This window comes from Diabrotica virgifera, chromosome 7 (genome assembly GCF_917563875.1).
Source record: "Diabrotica virgifera virgifera chromosome 7, PGI_DIABVI_V3a".
NCBI classification, from domain to species: domain Eukaryota; kingdom Metazoa; phylum Arthropoda; class Insecta; order Coleoptera; family Chrysomelidae; genus Diabrotica; species Diabrotica virgifera.
The window spans coordinates 49962811-49981405 of record NC_065449.1 but is presented as its reverse complement, the minus strand read 5'-3'; the positions used below and the strand labels follow the sequence as shown (position 1 = coordinate 49981405).

General features: G+C 32.3%; 1 protein-coding gene across 2 annotated transcripts in view; it reads right to left on the bottom strand.

Moving 5' to 3' along the window:
* The window catches only part of LOC126888265 (uncharacterized), a 183656-nt gene that overhangs the window by 32900 nt on the left and 132161 nt on the right, over window positions 1-18595 (bottom strand). The window contains exon 4 of one of the 2 annotated variants that reach the window (XM_050656371.1): window positions 77-3500. The exons of the other annotated variant lie outside the window; for it this stretch is intronic. Coding sequence (XP_050512328.1) covers window positions 3072-3500 — 429 coding nt within the window. The 3' untranslated portion in view covers window positions 77-3071. Of the gene's footprint in view, window positions 1-76; window positions 3501-18595 lie in introns of those variants that run through there. 2 annotated transcript variants of the gene reach the window in all.

Genomic DNA, 18595 nt, shown 5'->3' with positions numbered 1-18595 from the left:
TTATTTCTAGAACCAGTATTCTAATAAGCGGGTTCGACTATATTTAAACAAGAAATGGGTTAAATGAAAACAAAAGTCGATGCTGAAATTATATTAATTAAACAAGCAGAGAAAATACATATGTGTTTCAATTTTAACAATTTATAAAGCTTCTATAAACTATATTTAAACAATGATCGCAAACATACTAACTTTGTAACAAAACTTAAAAACAGCTTATTATTCACAACTTTAAATCGAGAGATAAATACGGAAACATGGAATGTGAGAAGCGTCAATGGAAAAGAGGAAGAACTGGTAGAAGAGACGATAAGACAAAAAATAGAAATACTAGTAATAACGGAAACGAGGATGAAAGGAAAAGGTTTTTAGAAAATACACAAAGAATATTGGTTACTTTGGGTAGGAGCGGATACAAAAGAGAGAGCAAAAGAAGGTGCCGGGCTAATAATTGCACCTAATATACTAAAACATGTTATAGAAGACTATAAGGTATGTTAACCAGAGAATATTATCGGTAAAAATAAAACTGATGGACGAGGAAATATGGAAAATAATAACAGTCTGCGGAATAAATGAAGATGCAAGAAAGGAACAGAAAGATACATTTTTCGAGTAGGTTCAAATGCAAATTGGTAATGGGGAAGAAAACATAATTATAATCGGAGATCTAAACGATATAGTCGGAAACAACAACAGCGGAATAGAGGAGTACATGGGCAAAGAAGGGGAAGAAATGCTAAACAGAAATGGTGAAAGAATAATAAAAATATGTATGGATAACAAACTAGTTCAACTTCAAGAAGTACACATTTGTGCACTTCTTTGGTAACAAAGAAGTACAGAAATACACCAGAGTACAATACAGCAGAAACGAAAAATCAATCATAGATTACTTTTTGGTAAACAGCAACAAATGGAAAGAGTACAAGACACGAAAGTGAAAAGAAACTCAGAGATTGGCAGTGACCATCATCTAGTATTAATGAGAATGAGAACAACAGAGGAAAAAGAAGACAAGAGGAGAAAGATAGTAAACGAAAAAATAAAAAGTTATAAATTAAAAGAGGAAAGACGCAAGAAGAAATTCCAAGAAAAATTTGATAATATTTTGAAAGGTAGGGCAAAAAATACAAATATAGAAGAAAAATAGGGATATCTAAAAACCAGCATAATCAAAGCAGCTGAGGTAACTTGCGGGAAGGCAAAAATATCAAATACTAATATGAGGAGAACGGAATGGTGGACGGACAAAATACGACAGAAAATAAAGAACAAAAAAGACAAATGGAAGAGATACATAAGTCAAAGCACCCGGAAGATTACAAATCATATAAAGAAAAAAGTAAAGAGGTTAAAATTGCGATGAAACCAGAAAAGGAAAGATCATGTGACAGGTTTGGACAAAAAATTATAGGTAAAACCAAAAACTCAGCCAAAACAAAGACTACACGATGCTGCATATAAAATACAAGAATGGAAACGTACTAACAGAACAAAAACACACCATGGAAAAATAGGGAGAACGTTTCAAAGAGCTAACACATGCAGACATGGACAAGATATTGGAAAAACAAGAAATGAATGAAGAACAACACGTGGAATCCATAACAAGAAAGAAATTAGAGAAAGTAATAGAAAGAGTAAAATTAGGCAAAGCAGGAGGCAAGGATCATATCACCCCAAAAATGATGAATTTGATGGGGATAGAGGGAACGGACAGCATGAAAAAACTAATGAATGATATCATAAATAGAGCAGAAAGACCAAAGGACTGGAAGAAAGCCATTATATTACCAATACACAAAAAGGGGTACAAAGGAGACTATAATAATTACCGAGGTATCACCATATCAAGTACCTATCCCTGGGAAGGTATTCGTAAAAATAACAGAGACGAGAATAAAAACCCAAATAGAAACAACTATGGAATATGAATATAGACAGTGTGTATTCAGAAAGGACAGAAGCACGCAAGACCTATTATTCACAATAAGACAAGTAAGCGAGAATGTAGTTAATAAGAATAGAGAGATACATATATGCTTCATCGACCTGGAAAAGGCGTGTGACAGAATCCGAAGAAAGGATGTATGGAAACCTAATCGTATGGAACCTAACTTAACCTAGTACAAATGTGCACATAAAAAAAGTTACAGCCCTTTGAAGTTAGAAAATGAATATCGATTTTTTTCAATATATCAAAAACTATTAGAGATTTTTTATTGAAAATCGACATGTGGCATTGTTATGCTAGGAACATCTTAACACCTCATAAAAATTTTATGGGGTTTTGTTCCCTTAAACCGCTCCGAAACTTTTGTGTACGTTCCAATTTAATTATTATTGTGGTATCATTAGTTAAACACACTGTTTTTAAAATTTTCTGCCTTCTAGTATTTTTTCGATAATCTAGTTTTTATCGATATGCTGCTTCTTTTTTAATATGTTTACATAACATTTTTATGGTAATTTTGTTCCTTTACAACCCCCAAATGTCTGTGTACGTTGCAGTTAAACTATTATTAATTTGTTATACCATTAGTTAAACACAGTGTTTTGTCTCTTAGTATTTTTTCGATTTGCCACCTTTTATCGAGATGTGGCTTGTTTTTTAATATTTTACAAAATATATCTAAAAATGTAAATTATAAATAAATTTTCAGATTATTAACAGGTCTCTATAATCGTACTTAACCATATACAAATATGTGGTGGATTCGACAAATATTCAAAATATCTCGATAAACACTGGCTTATCGAATAAGAACTAGGAGGCAAAAAAGTTTTAAAGACATTGTGTTTAACTAATGGTACCACAATAATTATTTAATTGGAACGTACACAAAACTTTGGGCGGCTTAGGAGAGCAAAACCCCCATAAAATTTTTATTGGGTGCAAAAATTACACTATAATTTTTTTTAATGTTCCTGCCATAAGAATGCCACATGTCCATTTGTCAAAAAAAAAATTGAATAGTTTTCGATATTGGAAAAAATCAATTTTTATTTTGTAACTTCAAAGGGCAGTAACTTTTTTAATTGCACAGTTCTAATAAGATAAGTTAGGCTCAATCGATTCTGTCTCGTTTAGGTTGAACTATTTTTCCCAATTTAGCCAATATAACGTTTTCATCTTCTGGTCGCTTATTCTCCAACTTTTGTACTTCAAACCCGATCTTTTGGAACAAAAAAATAAAATCTTCAAGTAGGTGAAGGGTCTCAGTGTAGTTTGTATAGACCATATAGTTTCGGATATCCTTTTCTTGGGCTGACGTGTGTTTGTTTTTAATAATTTTTTCTAAGAAATCCGCATCTACGGCACGCGGTCTTAAATTTCGGTCACGAAGATGTGCTTCCATATGGCATAGTAGATATTGCAGAGAATGTTTTTCTGCTAGAAATAATTTAGCTGGCTCACCACCTTCATCAATGATTATATCAAACGCCAAGGCAGTCATCTGAAGAGCGCGATGTATATCCTTCATTACTTCTTTGCCCTAAAAAAGTCGAATAGGTTTATAATTCTGTACCGTTGAGGTAAACAGTCGTATACCCACAATGTATACATTTGCAATAACTATAGTTATTGCACTAGTCAATAAACTATAAAAAAGTTTTTACTTCCATTATGTCGAATTCAACATTATTGGTATATTATAATATGTAAATACAAATCTATTACTGGGTATTAGTATTGTTAAGAAATTATTTACCTGATGTATAATATTGGGAGTTTCGACTTTTTACCTCTATGTCTTTAAACAGGTAATATGCAAAATAAAAAACCGTAAGTGATTACAAAAATATTATATTCCGTATTTAAAAATGCAAAAACCAAATCACAATGTTTGGAACAAAAAAAGAACCCTTGTTTTTCATTATCCCGTTTTAACACCCTCAAAATGTCATTTAATATAAAAATGGAGCTACGATTGTTTACCACTACCGCAAACGAAAGCATACTATGGTATACGCACGTATCTATGGAGTTGCTATGGATATACTACTGTTTACCTCAACTAACTAATGGAGTTGCTATTGTTTTTAAACGCATTATCTAGGCAACTGGACGTACGATTTTTTGCCACAATATGCTATGAAAATCTGACAAAAAGAGCGTGGTATTAACTCCATTTCGCAAAAATTGGAGTTACGACTGTTTACCTCAACTAGTGTTGCCCAAAATCAGTCTTGGTCTTGCAGTCTTGGTCTTGTTCTTGCGTTTTCGCAAGACCAAGACCAAGACCAAGACCGCCTAATTTGAGCAAGACCAAGACCAAGACTTGCCGTGCAAGATTTGAGCAAGAACAAGACTAAGCCTGCAAGACTCTTGCGTCTTGCAATTAGAACTGAGGGTCTTTTATGAAGTATATTAGTTCGGGTATATTCTTAGGTAGGTACTCTATGAGAAGCAAAAAAATTTGTAAAATTGGACTTATGCGCCTTACGAACAATACCATAAAGCATAAACAAACATACATTCTTCGCTCTGAAATTAATTGTCCAGGTTTTGAGAATAGCCGCCCTCCTTTCATAAATTAATAGGTCTGGATCTCGTGTATGAAAAAAAGTTGATTAATAGCAAGCTGAAAATTTGTTAATAGCTTAAGGGTGTCTAGTCGGACACACTTTGATATATGGAAACACTGGAACAGAAAAAGTTTTAATTGTGGAACAGGTTAAAAATTTTTAACGGTCAGAACACGAAAATGGCACATGTATTTTGTCCGACAGAACAGACTTAAACTCTCCGAACAGAGATTAAACTCTCATGCAAAAATCAGACTGCTATTTATCACCAAATGGTCGTTTTAATGAGTGGAACATGTAAAATATGTCAAATGACAGGAATTATGATAGGTGATAAATAGCAGTCTGATTTTTGCATGAGAGTTTAATCTCTGTTCGGAGAGTTTAAGTCTATTCTGTCGGACAAAATAAATGTGCCGTTTTCGTGGTCTGACCGTTCCAAATTTTTAACCTGCCCCACACAATTAAAACTGCCCCTGTTCCAGTGTTCCCATATATCAAAGTTTATCCGACTAGACACCGTTAAGCTATTAACAAATTTTCAGCTTACTATTAATCAATTTTTTCCATACGCGGGATCCAGATCTAGAATGTATCGAAACTTTTTAAAAATATGTAATATGCTGATAAAAAATATACCTACAATAAGTAGTTAATTTTTTTCCTTAATTAGTTTTGTAGGAATTTAAACACATAAAAATCATATCGATATATTGAATAATAAGACTATTATGAATATTTTTTCTGCCGAGTGTGATTACGATAGGAGACAGACTATAACAGATAATGCCGTGCCTTCTATACCGTGTAACCAAATACATACCCAAATATTTTAGTCTACGAGGCATTCAACAAAGAAATATTTACAGTGAAATACATGGAAAACAAAAGGACATTTGTAGCAGTTTTTTCTGTAGGTAGTTAGATTAAACTGGTCATTTGTTTTATCAATCGACTCACTGTTCTTTTGTTATGCTCTTTGGTTGCTATACACTATTCCAAGAAACGGGTCATTTTTGGTCTCTTGAATTTCCTAAACTTGTTCGATTTAAGTGGTTGATAATTAAATTTTTTATTTATTTGATTTTAATGTTTGATAATAATATAGCCTTGTTCTGTATAAATATCGCTGTAATAATATTGTTTCTAGACAGGTAAATTTGTCATTGTACACCGGGTGTACCAATCAAACTGTATTTTTTTTCTCAAAGTTCGCATCACCCTGTGAAATATTTTAGCATTTATAAAATATTGAAATTAAAACCCAACTATAGCCTCATATTTTCTTAACATTTTGTTTTTTTGATTCATTCGCTTATGTTGGATAATAAAAAGTTAGGTACTTTTTTAACTAGCGATGTTTTTCATCAATACAGGGTGTTTTTAAATAAGTATGGCAAACTTTAAGGGGTAATTCTGCCCGAAAAATAATTTGACAGTTTGCTTTATAAGTGTATATTCGCAAATGCTTCGTTTCCGAAATAGGGGGTGTTAAAATTTTTCTTACAAACTGACGATTTATTGCTCTAAAACCGGTTGAGACATGCAAATGAAATTTGGTGGGTTTTAAGAGGTAGTTATTACGCATTTTTGACATACAATTAAGAATTTAATATTCACCATTGGCGCGCATACGGGTAACATGACCCGTTTGTTTAGAATTACCCCTTAAAATTTACCATACTTATTTAAAAACACCCTGTGTTGATAAAAAACATGTCTAGTTGTTAAAATACCTAACTTTACTGTTATCCAACATATTAATATATTAATATTCCACAGGATGACGCTTACTTTGAGAAAAAAACACAGTTTGATTGGTACACTCATTAGTACCGATAAGTTATCGGGTACCTATACAACGACAATTTAACTTCTAGCAACAATATTATTACAGCGATATTGTTAACGAATAGGCTATATATTAAAAAATCACTTAAATCAGACAACAGGTTTAGGAAATTCGAGATATCAAAAATGACCCATTCCATTTTTAAGGAGGTGCCTTAATTTCTTGGAGAAGTGTATTATTCTCGGTTTGGTATTCGGTACCAAAATGAGAACTGGCGTTAACATATGAAGGGCCAGGGGAAAGAACGATGAATGTCTATCTGCAAGCATTTTCGGTAAAATGAGAAATAAAGTTACATATTCATTGTTTTCACCCCTTGCGTCCAATCTTGTGACGTGATTTTAAGACGATTATCATATTTATGTCCCCTTGTCCATTCACAGGTTGATAGTACCCTTTCTAAGCTAACAGATTGCACAACAATGTCAAAATGACCAAAAATTTACATTCATCCTTTTTCCCTCTGACCCTTCATATTGTGCACACCTGTCACTGAATTAAATTCTTTTCAAATCACACATTGTCAATGGCAAATACTCGAAAAAATACGTAAGTTCCTAATAAACTTTGGTTAGTTGGAATATAGACACGGATCGCTTAGATCGTAGGTTCAAACCCCACCCGGTGTCAGTTGTTTAGATATTTATTAATTTGGTTGGTCTTTACTACGGCTGTGATATTAAGTCTTAAAATTGACCTACTCTGTTACGTTGTTCTAGTTCTAAGATATGTAATAGGCTAATGGACAACTGCGAGACTTGCAAGACCCTTGCTGCAAGACCAAGACCAAGACCAAGACCTGGAGCGCAATACCCTGGAGCGCAATACCAAGACCAAGACCAAGACCAGGTGTACTGTCGCAAGACCAAGACCAAGACTCTCAAGTCTCGTCTTGGTCTTGCACTTGGGCAACACTAACCTCAACAGTACAGAATTATGTTGTACTCAATAATGAATTCGGCCATTGACCGAAATTTATACCCACAACGCGTTATGAATTTCGTTTATTTCTTACATCGCGTTTCGGGTATTTTTGACGTGCACAGAACGCGTTGTGGATAAGTTACAATGACCCACAATGTGAACCTAAGAAGGCTGTCGGAAAGACACGAGGAATTTCGCTTTATGGCCAATATAAATACTCGCAAAGGGAAATACGTCGCACCCTCAGTAATATAGAGGCACAATTCAAAAAAGTAAATTTTTGGGAAATCGCGTTTAAAGATTCTGGTTTCCAAAATTACAGCTGTTTTTTCAAATAGCATGCTTATTATTTTAGTTATAAATGTGAAATTTGGCAGATTTGTTATTTGATACTTGCACTATAAATAGCAATGAGAAAAAAATTAATATAAATAAACTCCATTAATTACATGTAATTAAAAAAATACTTTCAAATCAGTCCCATATAGTACACAAAAACATAACAGAAATAAGAAACTGTTTAACTTTGATCCCTTAAATTAGACCCGTTTATTTATTAAATTTTGCATAATATAACGGCTCAACTAAAAACTGTTCTATATAATACAAAATGTTAAAACATAAACTAACCAGGATTTTCATCATAGAAAGACATGTTACTGATTGCTCCCTTGTAGCAGTAAAAACCAGAGGTGGTTGGGTAGTAGGGTGGAACGAAAAATTCGAAGTCAATATTTTTTATGGGGCTAGTTCGAAAAAGTTGTGTTTTGATGTATAATAAAACTGTAAGAAATCTTTTTTGTATTGGACCCTATCTTCAGGTTCCATATTAAATTTAAATTTTTGGGAATAACAAAAAAAATAATATTTTAAAAAATAATTGTTTTATGATACAATATACATTTTAAGATTGGTAGACTGATTTTGTGTTAAAAAACGGCATAATATTTCTAGACTGCAACCTTGAACGAATAAAGCCATCCCTTGATTCTGGTCCACAAACAGCAGCTGATGCTTCAGTTACTAACTTAACAGTTCTTTCCACGGATTTTGTATGACATGGGCAGTTTAAGACCTCTATGTTTTTGTAATTCCCAGAATCAATCATATTATCCCTTACATCTTCATTGAAAATATGTTTTAGCAAAGGAAGAGCTGTAACTTTGAATCCAGAAATAGAAATTAAGTCATTATAATCTACAGCATTAAAATTTAATGTTGGTATTTTGGATCTCCGGATCTTTTTTTCTTTCTGACTTTCTCTAGCTTTCGGCACTCTGCGTAGTCCTAGCTCCCGTATATGTTTTCGTTCATCTTTCATTATACCGAGTAATACATTTTCGGGATGGGCAAAATAAGCATTCCTTTGGATAATGGCATCGACAATTTTTCTTTGGTCAACTGGTAGAAATCATGAATAATGGATCATTCGCCATAAATCTTTTGAACAATCAGAACAGCTAGGATACTAGCATAATTTAAATTTACTAACATAATTTATTGGGAATGGGACATTCAGTTCCAACATACAATCGAAGCAACCGATTATCAACTGTCAGCCACCTTGCGTGTGATATTTTCCCAGGTTTTTTAAGGCTCAAATCATTAGGACATTTTCCCGCAGCAACTGCTTGACTGATTTGGTACAAGTATTTCTGATCGGTACTAAGGTCTGTTGTTTTTAATAATATTGCTAGGTTGTTTTCTATTGTGACAAAATCCACTGTCACTTGCTGTTGCGTTTAGTAAATTTCAATTTCCGACTTATCATCGACTTATTTCGTATGCTTTAACTGGTGACGTACGGGTAAAGATTCCCGGACTCAACTGTAGCTGTTGAATTAAATGACATAGAGGTAGCTCATTGCAATGAAATAAGCATACTAGCCATTGAAGTGAAGTGCCGCAGTATTTGTGACGTAGATGGTTGGACTGTAACTGTGGACAAAGGAGCAATGAATTCTTCTTCATGATCATCTGCATCAGAAGAATTTGAATCAGACAACCTGCTACTTATGAAAGGATTAGGGGAATCAACGGTGCATGCTTTAAGAACAATTTCGTCAGTATTATATTTTTGAGAACTTGCCTTTGCTTTCATGGTTCTTTCCATTTTCTTCCTTATTGCTGCAGATGCTGCAATATCTACTGGTCCAATTGTAACTTTTCAACAGGATCGTTGATCCTAAAGAAAAATTCGCTCATTTTGTGGTACTTTCTTGATTTTATCATAAGTACACACACACACAGTTTACACTCGTTTCGAAACTGGCAAATCTTTTCTATTTATGAATCAGATTCTTACTGAGTTTCTGTGTACCTATCGCTTAAGATTTTGACACTCTGTATAAATATTTTTAATCATATTTTGACTGCACTTATGCGATAACGTTGGAATAGAAGCTTTTATTCATATTTGTTCTACTTTCGTTGCAACGGCATTCAAGACGTCGGCGATAGATGGATCTTTATTATTATTTGTCAACTTAAGTTCATTACGAATAAAGAGAAAGCACTTTAGAATGTCACACTTACCCGTTGTCCTAGGTGAACGACAAACGCGACAACGCGACACGACGCGACGCGACGCGAAAATATCAAGTAATGGTTGTATTTGTGTATGGCCTACGTTTTCGGGTTAATCAGTCTACAACAAGACGCGACGAACTGCGAACTTGATTTTTTCGCGACGAGACACGACAGTGTGACACCCCATTGCTTTTTTCAATTCAAATTATGCTACGCAATAGTTTATTAAATAAATAAAAACTAATAATAACTATATAGTACCAGTGTTTTTTCATTAACATACCTTAAAGTCAGTAACAGCCTCTCCTCAATAGAATTTGGTTTTTGAAAATTACTTATTGATAGTTATTGATAGCTCAGTTATTAATACTGAGTTTAACAGCTGCAATGATATAATCGAAAGTGAATAAGCCACAATACTCTTTAAACCAACGTGGATTATTTCATTAATTTCGGATATAAATGACTAAACTCTCCAAATTTACTCGTTCTAAATATATGACATTTGTTGTCTTTCTTTTTCGTTTATGAAATTTTTTAGCTAAGTATTTAAAATATGAATTTTCTAGTAACACCGTATACTTCCCCACACTTAAGAATAGGAATGAATAATTGACATCGTCACGTTTGTCCTGGTTTGAGTGATGGAAAGCGACGCGATGCGACGCTACATAAGCCACACGTCGCGTGAATTACTGGTCGCATCGCATCGCAACGCATCACATCGCGTCGCGTCGTTTTCCGTCGCTCTAGGACAACGGGTTAGTTGGTAAGATACGATAATTGAAATTTGATCAGAGCCATATTGATTTTTTCGACAAAAATAATTTTTTTGTTTTTTCATTTTTCAAATCCAATGTGGAACCTCAAGATATGTTTTTATTTCGAAATGCTGTCGCACCAATTGTTTTCATCACCTGAGACAACTTTTAAACGATAGCCACAAGAATTTTTCTTATCTTTTATTTTTTTGACCTTTTTCGTTCCACCCTATTGGGTAGAGTGAGAGAGAGAGGCACAAATATATTTACCGAAACATTCATGTTCTTTTTCACCCTCTGTCAACGCTAACCGGTAGAGAATTTCATTTTGTGCCCTTATCATCTAAAATCACAGTTAACACAAATTTTGAGTTAAGCCCTTATATTACTGAGGGTGCGATATGCTTTTGAAATTAATAATGATGGTTTTTACAAACTTAGTACTGAGAATGGACCACTGGATAGATTATTTTCAAGAAATGAATTACTTCAAACCGATTCGCAATTTATGTTTGAATCAAATATTAGTAGTAAGAAAATACCCTTGCAAACTGCAGCAAATATGTCATCCAAAGGTTCTGATCAAGGTTTTCTCAAATGCAACTGTAAAAGGTTTTGTGGCGACAATAAATGTTCCTGTAAACAAAGGAACAAATAATGTAAGTCAAAGTGGCATCGATCTGTCACGGTCCCAGGCCGGCTCTGTCCACAACAGAAGCTGTCGCGACGAACTGTCTGCGGGCGAGAGAAACGTGTTTACCTAATTTGATTTATGATGTTCGATCCTTTTCTGGTATTTTCGATTTTAACGTAACAATTGCTTTGTGAATAATGTTACCTTTTTTGATGTTTCTGGAAATCAGTAGAAATTGTATGTAACTATATAAACAGACATTTTTAGAATTAGAAGTTAGTTAATAGATTGGACGCGATATATTGTTACGTTGTGAGCGGGTTTGAAATGTATTATGTGTTAGTTTTAAAGTAGATAAATAAATATTTGCAAATGAATTAAATAAGTTAGTAAGTGTAAAATAAATTAGATATATTGTTGTTAAATAAGTGTTAATTGTAAGTGTTATAAATAAACAATTTCAAGTAAGTCTTTTATTTATTTAATAATAATTAAAAGTCAATTCGCGTAATATTTTCTAAATAACAGAACAGATCACTGACATGCAAAAATAAACAAAGAAATTTGGTTCTAAAAATTTTTGTGTTTAAAACTTATTTTTATCTGCATTTTTTTTTATTAGCAGTTTCGTTATGTGGGTATTTGTATTTTTATTTACATTAGTCCAGTCGGTTTAGACGAATAACAGGCCTAACCTTGTATTAGGAGCTGCCCCAAATTTTATTTTTCTGATCTTTAGAGGAGGTTAATAGTAGTGTAAATTTAAAATCTCGACTGAATTCCGCAGTTGCATTAGCCGCCATCTTGATTTTAAACGAGAACCACTTTTCCTCAATATCTCTTCCATTTTCAACTTTTCAACAAAAAGTATACCAACCAAATCTGTTGAAAATGTTATTTTCTATAATTTCTACTATTACAATTTTTTCGTGAGGTCGATATTTTCCTAGTTATGGCGGAAAAGAGTCAGTTGGAGCATAATTATTAAAAAATCAATGGGAAAATCCCAATAGTTGGCTGTATACCATAGTTTAAAAAACCAATACAGAAGTAAAAACTTCGAGATGTATTCTGGTATAAAATCGTTTATTTAAAAACTATAAAATGTCATCGATTGCAGAACGTTTTCGTTCTAAACAGAACATCTTCAGTGCATCCTGCCGAGTATTTTGAAACTAGCACACCGTAAATAGTGTTAACATCATCATATATGGTTTACATAATGTAATATGTTAAAATGTTATGACTACAAGTCGATGTTAATGGATAAAGTGGAACACATGCTAAAAGGGTGCCATGGTTCCCTGCTCGAAGATACTAGGTACTTGCCAATTCAATGGGCACAGACCAACTGGTCTCAGTTGGTCTGTGCCCATTGAATTGGCAAGTACCTAGTATCTTCGAGCAGGGAACCATGGCACCCTTTTAGCATGTGTTCCACTTTATCCATTAACATCGACTTGTAGTCATAACATTTTAACATATTACATTATGTAAACCATATATGATGATGTTAACACTATTTACGGTGTGCTAGTTTCAAAATACTCGGCAGGATGCACTGAAGATGTTCTGTTTAGAACGAAAACGTTCTGCAATCGATGACATTTTATAGTTTTTAAATAAACGATTTTATACCAGAATACATCTCGAAGTTTTTACTTCTGTATTGGTTTTTTCATAATTATTAAATTATTTCGTTTATTATTAGCTTTACGACAAAAATGTACTTATACAAAAATAGAGAGAATTAAATTCTACACAATTTTCATCTCCTTCATTTTGTTGCTAAAATTAATATTTAAGCTAGTACTTATGCGGTAATTGCGCGTGCGTAAGACCTGATTGATTTTATGGCAATTGTTTTTGTTAAATATCTACGCCATTTTTTATTAAAATTGTTCCAAATATGATTTCCTACAATTTATTTTAAACAAGTTTTTTCATGCGGTTGATATTTTCCGAGATAAGTGGGAAAATAGTAAAAAGTGGTGGGGGAGCATACTTATTGAATTGAATCTTGTCTCCGAGCTGCCCCAAATTTTATAATTCTATCCTTTAGGGAAGATCCATAGTAGCGTAAATTTAAAATCGCGACTGAATTCCGCGATTGCAGTAGTCGCCATATTGATTTTAAAGGAGAACCGTTATTACTTAATATCTCCGCCATTTTCAACTTTTCGACAAAAACGGTAGGAAATAAAATTGTTGGAAATGCAATTTCTTACAATTTCTATTGTACAATTTTTTTATCCGATCAATATTTTCCGAATTAAGGGGGAAAATAGTGGAAGCGGAGGGGAAGCATAATTATTGTATTGTCTCATTTATTATTAACTTCACGACATAATTGTACATAAACAAAAATAAAGAGAATAATATTTTATACAATTTTTAAAACTTCCAATGAAACACCAACCAAACTAAGTACATCAAGACATAAATAATAACTTATAATATGTATGTGCATTAAGTTCACTTCATTTCATTAACTAGCGGGTTTTATTGGTTGAATTTGAGTTTTGAAATTGAGTTTTCAAAAAATAATTATAGAACAGTTTTTGCTTAGAATTAGGTTTTCTAGCCTCTTCCGTGGCTATTTTAACCAAAAAAATTTTCACCCCCGATAAGGGGTGGAAATCACCCCCAAGATAAAAGCGCACGTCGCCATAGGGTAGACTTTGTTTATGAAGCTATTCCCTACTTACTGTCAAAATATCAAGTAAATCGATGTAGTAGGATGGAATTCGGAGCCAAATAACCTCATTGACTGCCCTATAAGTTGGCCTAAATCGACCTATTTTAACCACAGAAATCTGAGGTTAAGCTATGGCCCCTTCTTTACCAAACACCCTGTCTAAATATCTTATCCGAGACATAAAGTGAGAGAAAATCGATATAAAATATTACAACAAACTGACCCTTAATAGACGAGCGGCACACCCCCCAAAAAAACGCTTATTTCTCGAGGTACGGACCACGGAGAGGTGAATGGGCAATTTTAGTCATACTGTATGTTTTTGATGGCGCTGAAAACGAAAATGAGGTTTATTTTCAATTTTAGGTGGGGAAACATTGTCAAAATCGCAATTTTATCAAAAAATAAAAAAAATATAGATCTAAAATTCCCCACAAAACTTTTTTGGACTCCATAGTTTAATATAAACGTGATCAAATAGATAAATTTTAAATTTTGTCACTTAATTTTTGCGATTTAAATTTGCAATTCACGAATCTGCATCTTTTATTTTAAAAAATGCACAACTTTTATGAAAAAAAGACTGAAAGTCTACAAAAGTTTTCATGGTCTTCACAAAGGTGAGAAATATATGCGGTAAAACTTTTAGAAAAAAATATTAAAATGGAAAAGAGTTGTAGCGAGTTAAACATAAAAAACGTGATTTCATTTTTTTTTTTCATTTTTAGGTTAAAATTGCGATTTTGACAATGTTCCTCACATAAAATTCAAAATAAACCTCATTTTCATTTTCAGCACCATCCAAAACATAAAGTAACACCAAAATTAGCCATTAACCGCCCATGGTCATGATATAATACACAATTTAGAACAAAAAAGTCCTATAACGTTTTTTTCTAAAGTTAACCGTTTCCAAAAAAAAGATTACATTGTTCATCATATAAAGTGAATTTTTATTTTAATTTTAAATGACCTGGCAACGTGTCGTAGAAGAACTTGTTTGTAACTGGAAATTTACCCTAATCGAACTATTTATTTACTATTTGAGGTATGATTTTTGGGGTTGTCGACATCCAAATCTAGGTAACTACCTGCAAAATAATTATTTCTTAAAAAAATCAATGGGGAAATCCCAATTTCTTGTTTTAATAATGTCACATTTTTGCTATTATCTGAATTAATTTAACTAAGGTTTTATATTTAAGGCTCGAAATTTTACAAAAATGATAACTTTTCCTAAAATGTAATTAATACACCTAGGAAAAATTCTTTGTAGGTATCTAATGTTTTTCTGAAATCTATTGAAATATGACATAATTTTAAATGAATTGATAAAATGTCAATTATTTATAATAATAAGCACTTTATCTCTTAACGAAACTACATAGTGCAGTCACTGAAGGTTTTCACCTCCGATTTCGTTGAACCTCCATCGATTTTTATGAAAATTGGTGAGTTATTAGAGGATACCTCAAGGAACAAAGGTGACATGATACCAACTTGCGCCTTTACCCTTATGGTGGATGCCACCCCTTCTCGGGGGTGAAAATTATTTTATTAAAAATAATACCATAAGTGGATAGAGGGACACATTATAAACAAAATTTGTTATATAAAGTTATTAAAATAAATCAACACTTTTTGAGTTATTAAGTAGGTACCAAAGATTTTATTTTTCCTTAAAAAAATGCATGTTTTAAATCGGTTTTTCACGTATAAATCAAAAACTATAAGCTTTTACAAAAAACTTATTATTACTGAAATTGAAGATAATGAAAAACTGAATACATTTCTTACATAAACAACTAAACTAATGTTTGTTCAAAGTGAGTTATTGGCAATTGAATGTGTATTTTTTTCGACGAGTACTCAAATCTAAGTATTCAAGCTTAAATAATGGGAAAACGATGCAATGTATAAAACATTCCTGCTAAACATTTGCCAAAGTACTTCAGAATACCTATCAAATGAGCTTCAGAACAACGTAATTGCGTCAAAATTAAGCAAGTTATAATGAAAATAAAAGAACCGTTTCGAATTTTTTAGGAAAAAGTGAAAAATAAAACATCCGCCATTTCCACAAAAATTAAAATTTATAGTAATCCTTACAAGACCTTCTTTATATTAGCATAAGTAATGTGTTCGATAATTTTGGCCGGTTTAGAATGCATATTTTTGAAAAAAAGATATAATTTAAAAAAAATAATAATTTTAAAAATTATTGTAATTCTCATGTTCTTTTGATAATAACTCCAAAAATACTCAATATATGCAAAAAAATTATATATATAACCAAATTTTAGTTTTTTCTGTGTCAAATATTTTATCTGTTTTACTATTTCTATAGGATAAAAAATAACCGAGATAGAAACGTTTAAATCTTAAATTTTGCTGTGGGAATCATGCAACCGGGGTAATTTAACCTTTTATTTTAAAAAAAGTAAAGGGTTTAAAAGAGTAGGTCGAACGTGCTTAAATAGCACTTAAAATTAGATTTTAAACAGTGTTTAGACGAACCTGATATCTTAAACACAAACTGAGTTATTAAAAAAAACAATAACATTTTTTGGAAAATTTTTTAAAAGATAAATTTTGAACAAATTTTTGGAGCATAAATTTTAACGTTATCAACATGTTCGGCGGCTGATTTAATAGATATTTTTAAGTACTTTGACAAATGTTTAATAAGTTTATGTTATAAAATGCATAAGTTTCCCGTTATTTCAGCTTGAATACTTAGGAGTTTTTTACGCGCCGAAAAAAAATATACATACATTCAATTACCTATAACTCACTTTTAGTTAACATTACAAGGTTTTTGTAGTAAGGGGTTTATTTCATTTTTCATTAGATTCAATTTTGATAATAATAACTGTTTTGTAAAAACTTATACTTTTTGAGTTATTGATAAAAAATAGGTTAAAAACATGGATTTTTTTCAAGAAAAATTAAAATCTTTGATCTTTAATAACTCAAATAGTTTTGATTTATTTTAACAACTTGATATAACAAATTTTGCTTGAAATCCCTATATCGAATTATGGGGATATTTTTAATAAAATAATTTTCACCCCCGAGAAGGGGTGTGTTGTATTACCTACCTTAAACAAGATTAAAAAAAAGAAGAAGAGTTCCTTTTGACTATTGACTTTTATAAGATATTATTACGTTTTGAATGACGGATAAGTTTGTAACAATACATTTGTATTTTAATTAAAATAAAACTATTAAAATTAGTCTTAACTTCTATAAAGAGTTAATCTAGAGAACGAATAAAACATGGTGGCAGCTGATTTGTAAAAATACGGATGAGAAAACTCGAAAAATTTAGAGGTTGGTTAGTACAAAAATACAAAGTACGAAAACAGCACAGTTAAGCATCAATTGGAAAAAAAATGCCTGATAACGCTCCAGTTCAAGAATCACCGTCGATAAACCTCACTTTATCACCTCCCGAATCATTTAATTTCCATCCAAGTGATTGGGCACAATGGAAAAACCGTTTTCAACGTTTTAGACGAGGGTGTGGCCTTGATAAAGCATCTGATGGAAAACAAATTGATGTGTTAATTTATAATATGGGGGTAAGAGCTGAAGAAATATTTTCATCATTTTCACCAGTTCCAACTACATATGATGAGACATTAAAACAATTTGAAGATTATTTTTTACCCCGTAGAAATATTATCTATGAAAGGGCCAAATTCCTAAATCATAAGCAAGGGAGTGATACTGCAGAGAAATTTATTACTGACTTACATAGTCTATCAAAAACATGTGATTGGGGGACTTTAAACAATGATATGGTTTTATTAGTGTTGATTATCGGAAGGAGAGATACAAGCATAAGTGACAAACTGCAACTTGATGCTGCACTTACTCTCGAAAAAGCTGTAACCTGTCTAAGACAACATGAAGAGCTGATCCGTCAAAAACAAAACCTAAATGAATCAAATGTTTCTGCTATAAGAGAACAATCAACTTACAAAAAATCACAGAAGCCCCAAAATTGCCAACAGTCAAGTAAAGGTGAGAAAACGAAAAAATGCCCTAGATGTGGATATGATTGGCATGATAAATTAGCAAACTGTCCTGCAAAAAATGCTAAATGTGGTACATGCAAAAATGAAGGACACTACAGCAAGATGTGTTATAAAAATAAAAAGTCCAAAAACAAAAATGTACATGCCATTCAGCAAGATTCAGAGCCTGATAGTGACAAAAACTCTTATGTACATGAAATTAAAGCGAGTGATAACAGGAATGTGTGGACACAAAAACTACAAGTAAGCTGCAAAGAGAGAATGCTTGAACCTATCACATTCAAACTGGACACTGCTGCTGATGTAACAATGGTACCTGTCCAAGTGCTGAGTAATGTAATAAATGAACTACCTCTAAATGAATCTTCCAATAAAGTATTTAGTGCAAAAATGCAAGAAAGATTCAAAATACTAGGTACAGTAAAATTAAAACTAAAATATAAAAATAGGAAAATTACAGAAAATGTATTTATCTCTGAAGAGATTGATGTCCCATTGTTGAGTAGGAAAGCATGCCAAGGCTTATATTTAGTAAAAAGAATTTATTCTATAAGCACTGAGACAAATTGGGTCGCAGAATACTCCTCATTATTCCAAGGACTAGGCAATATGGAGGGTGAA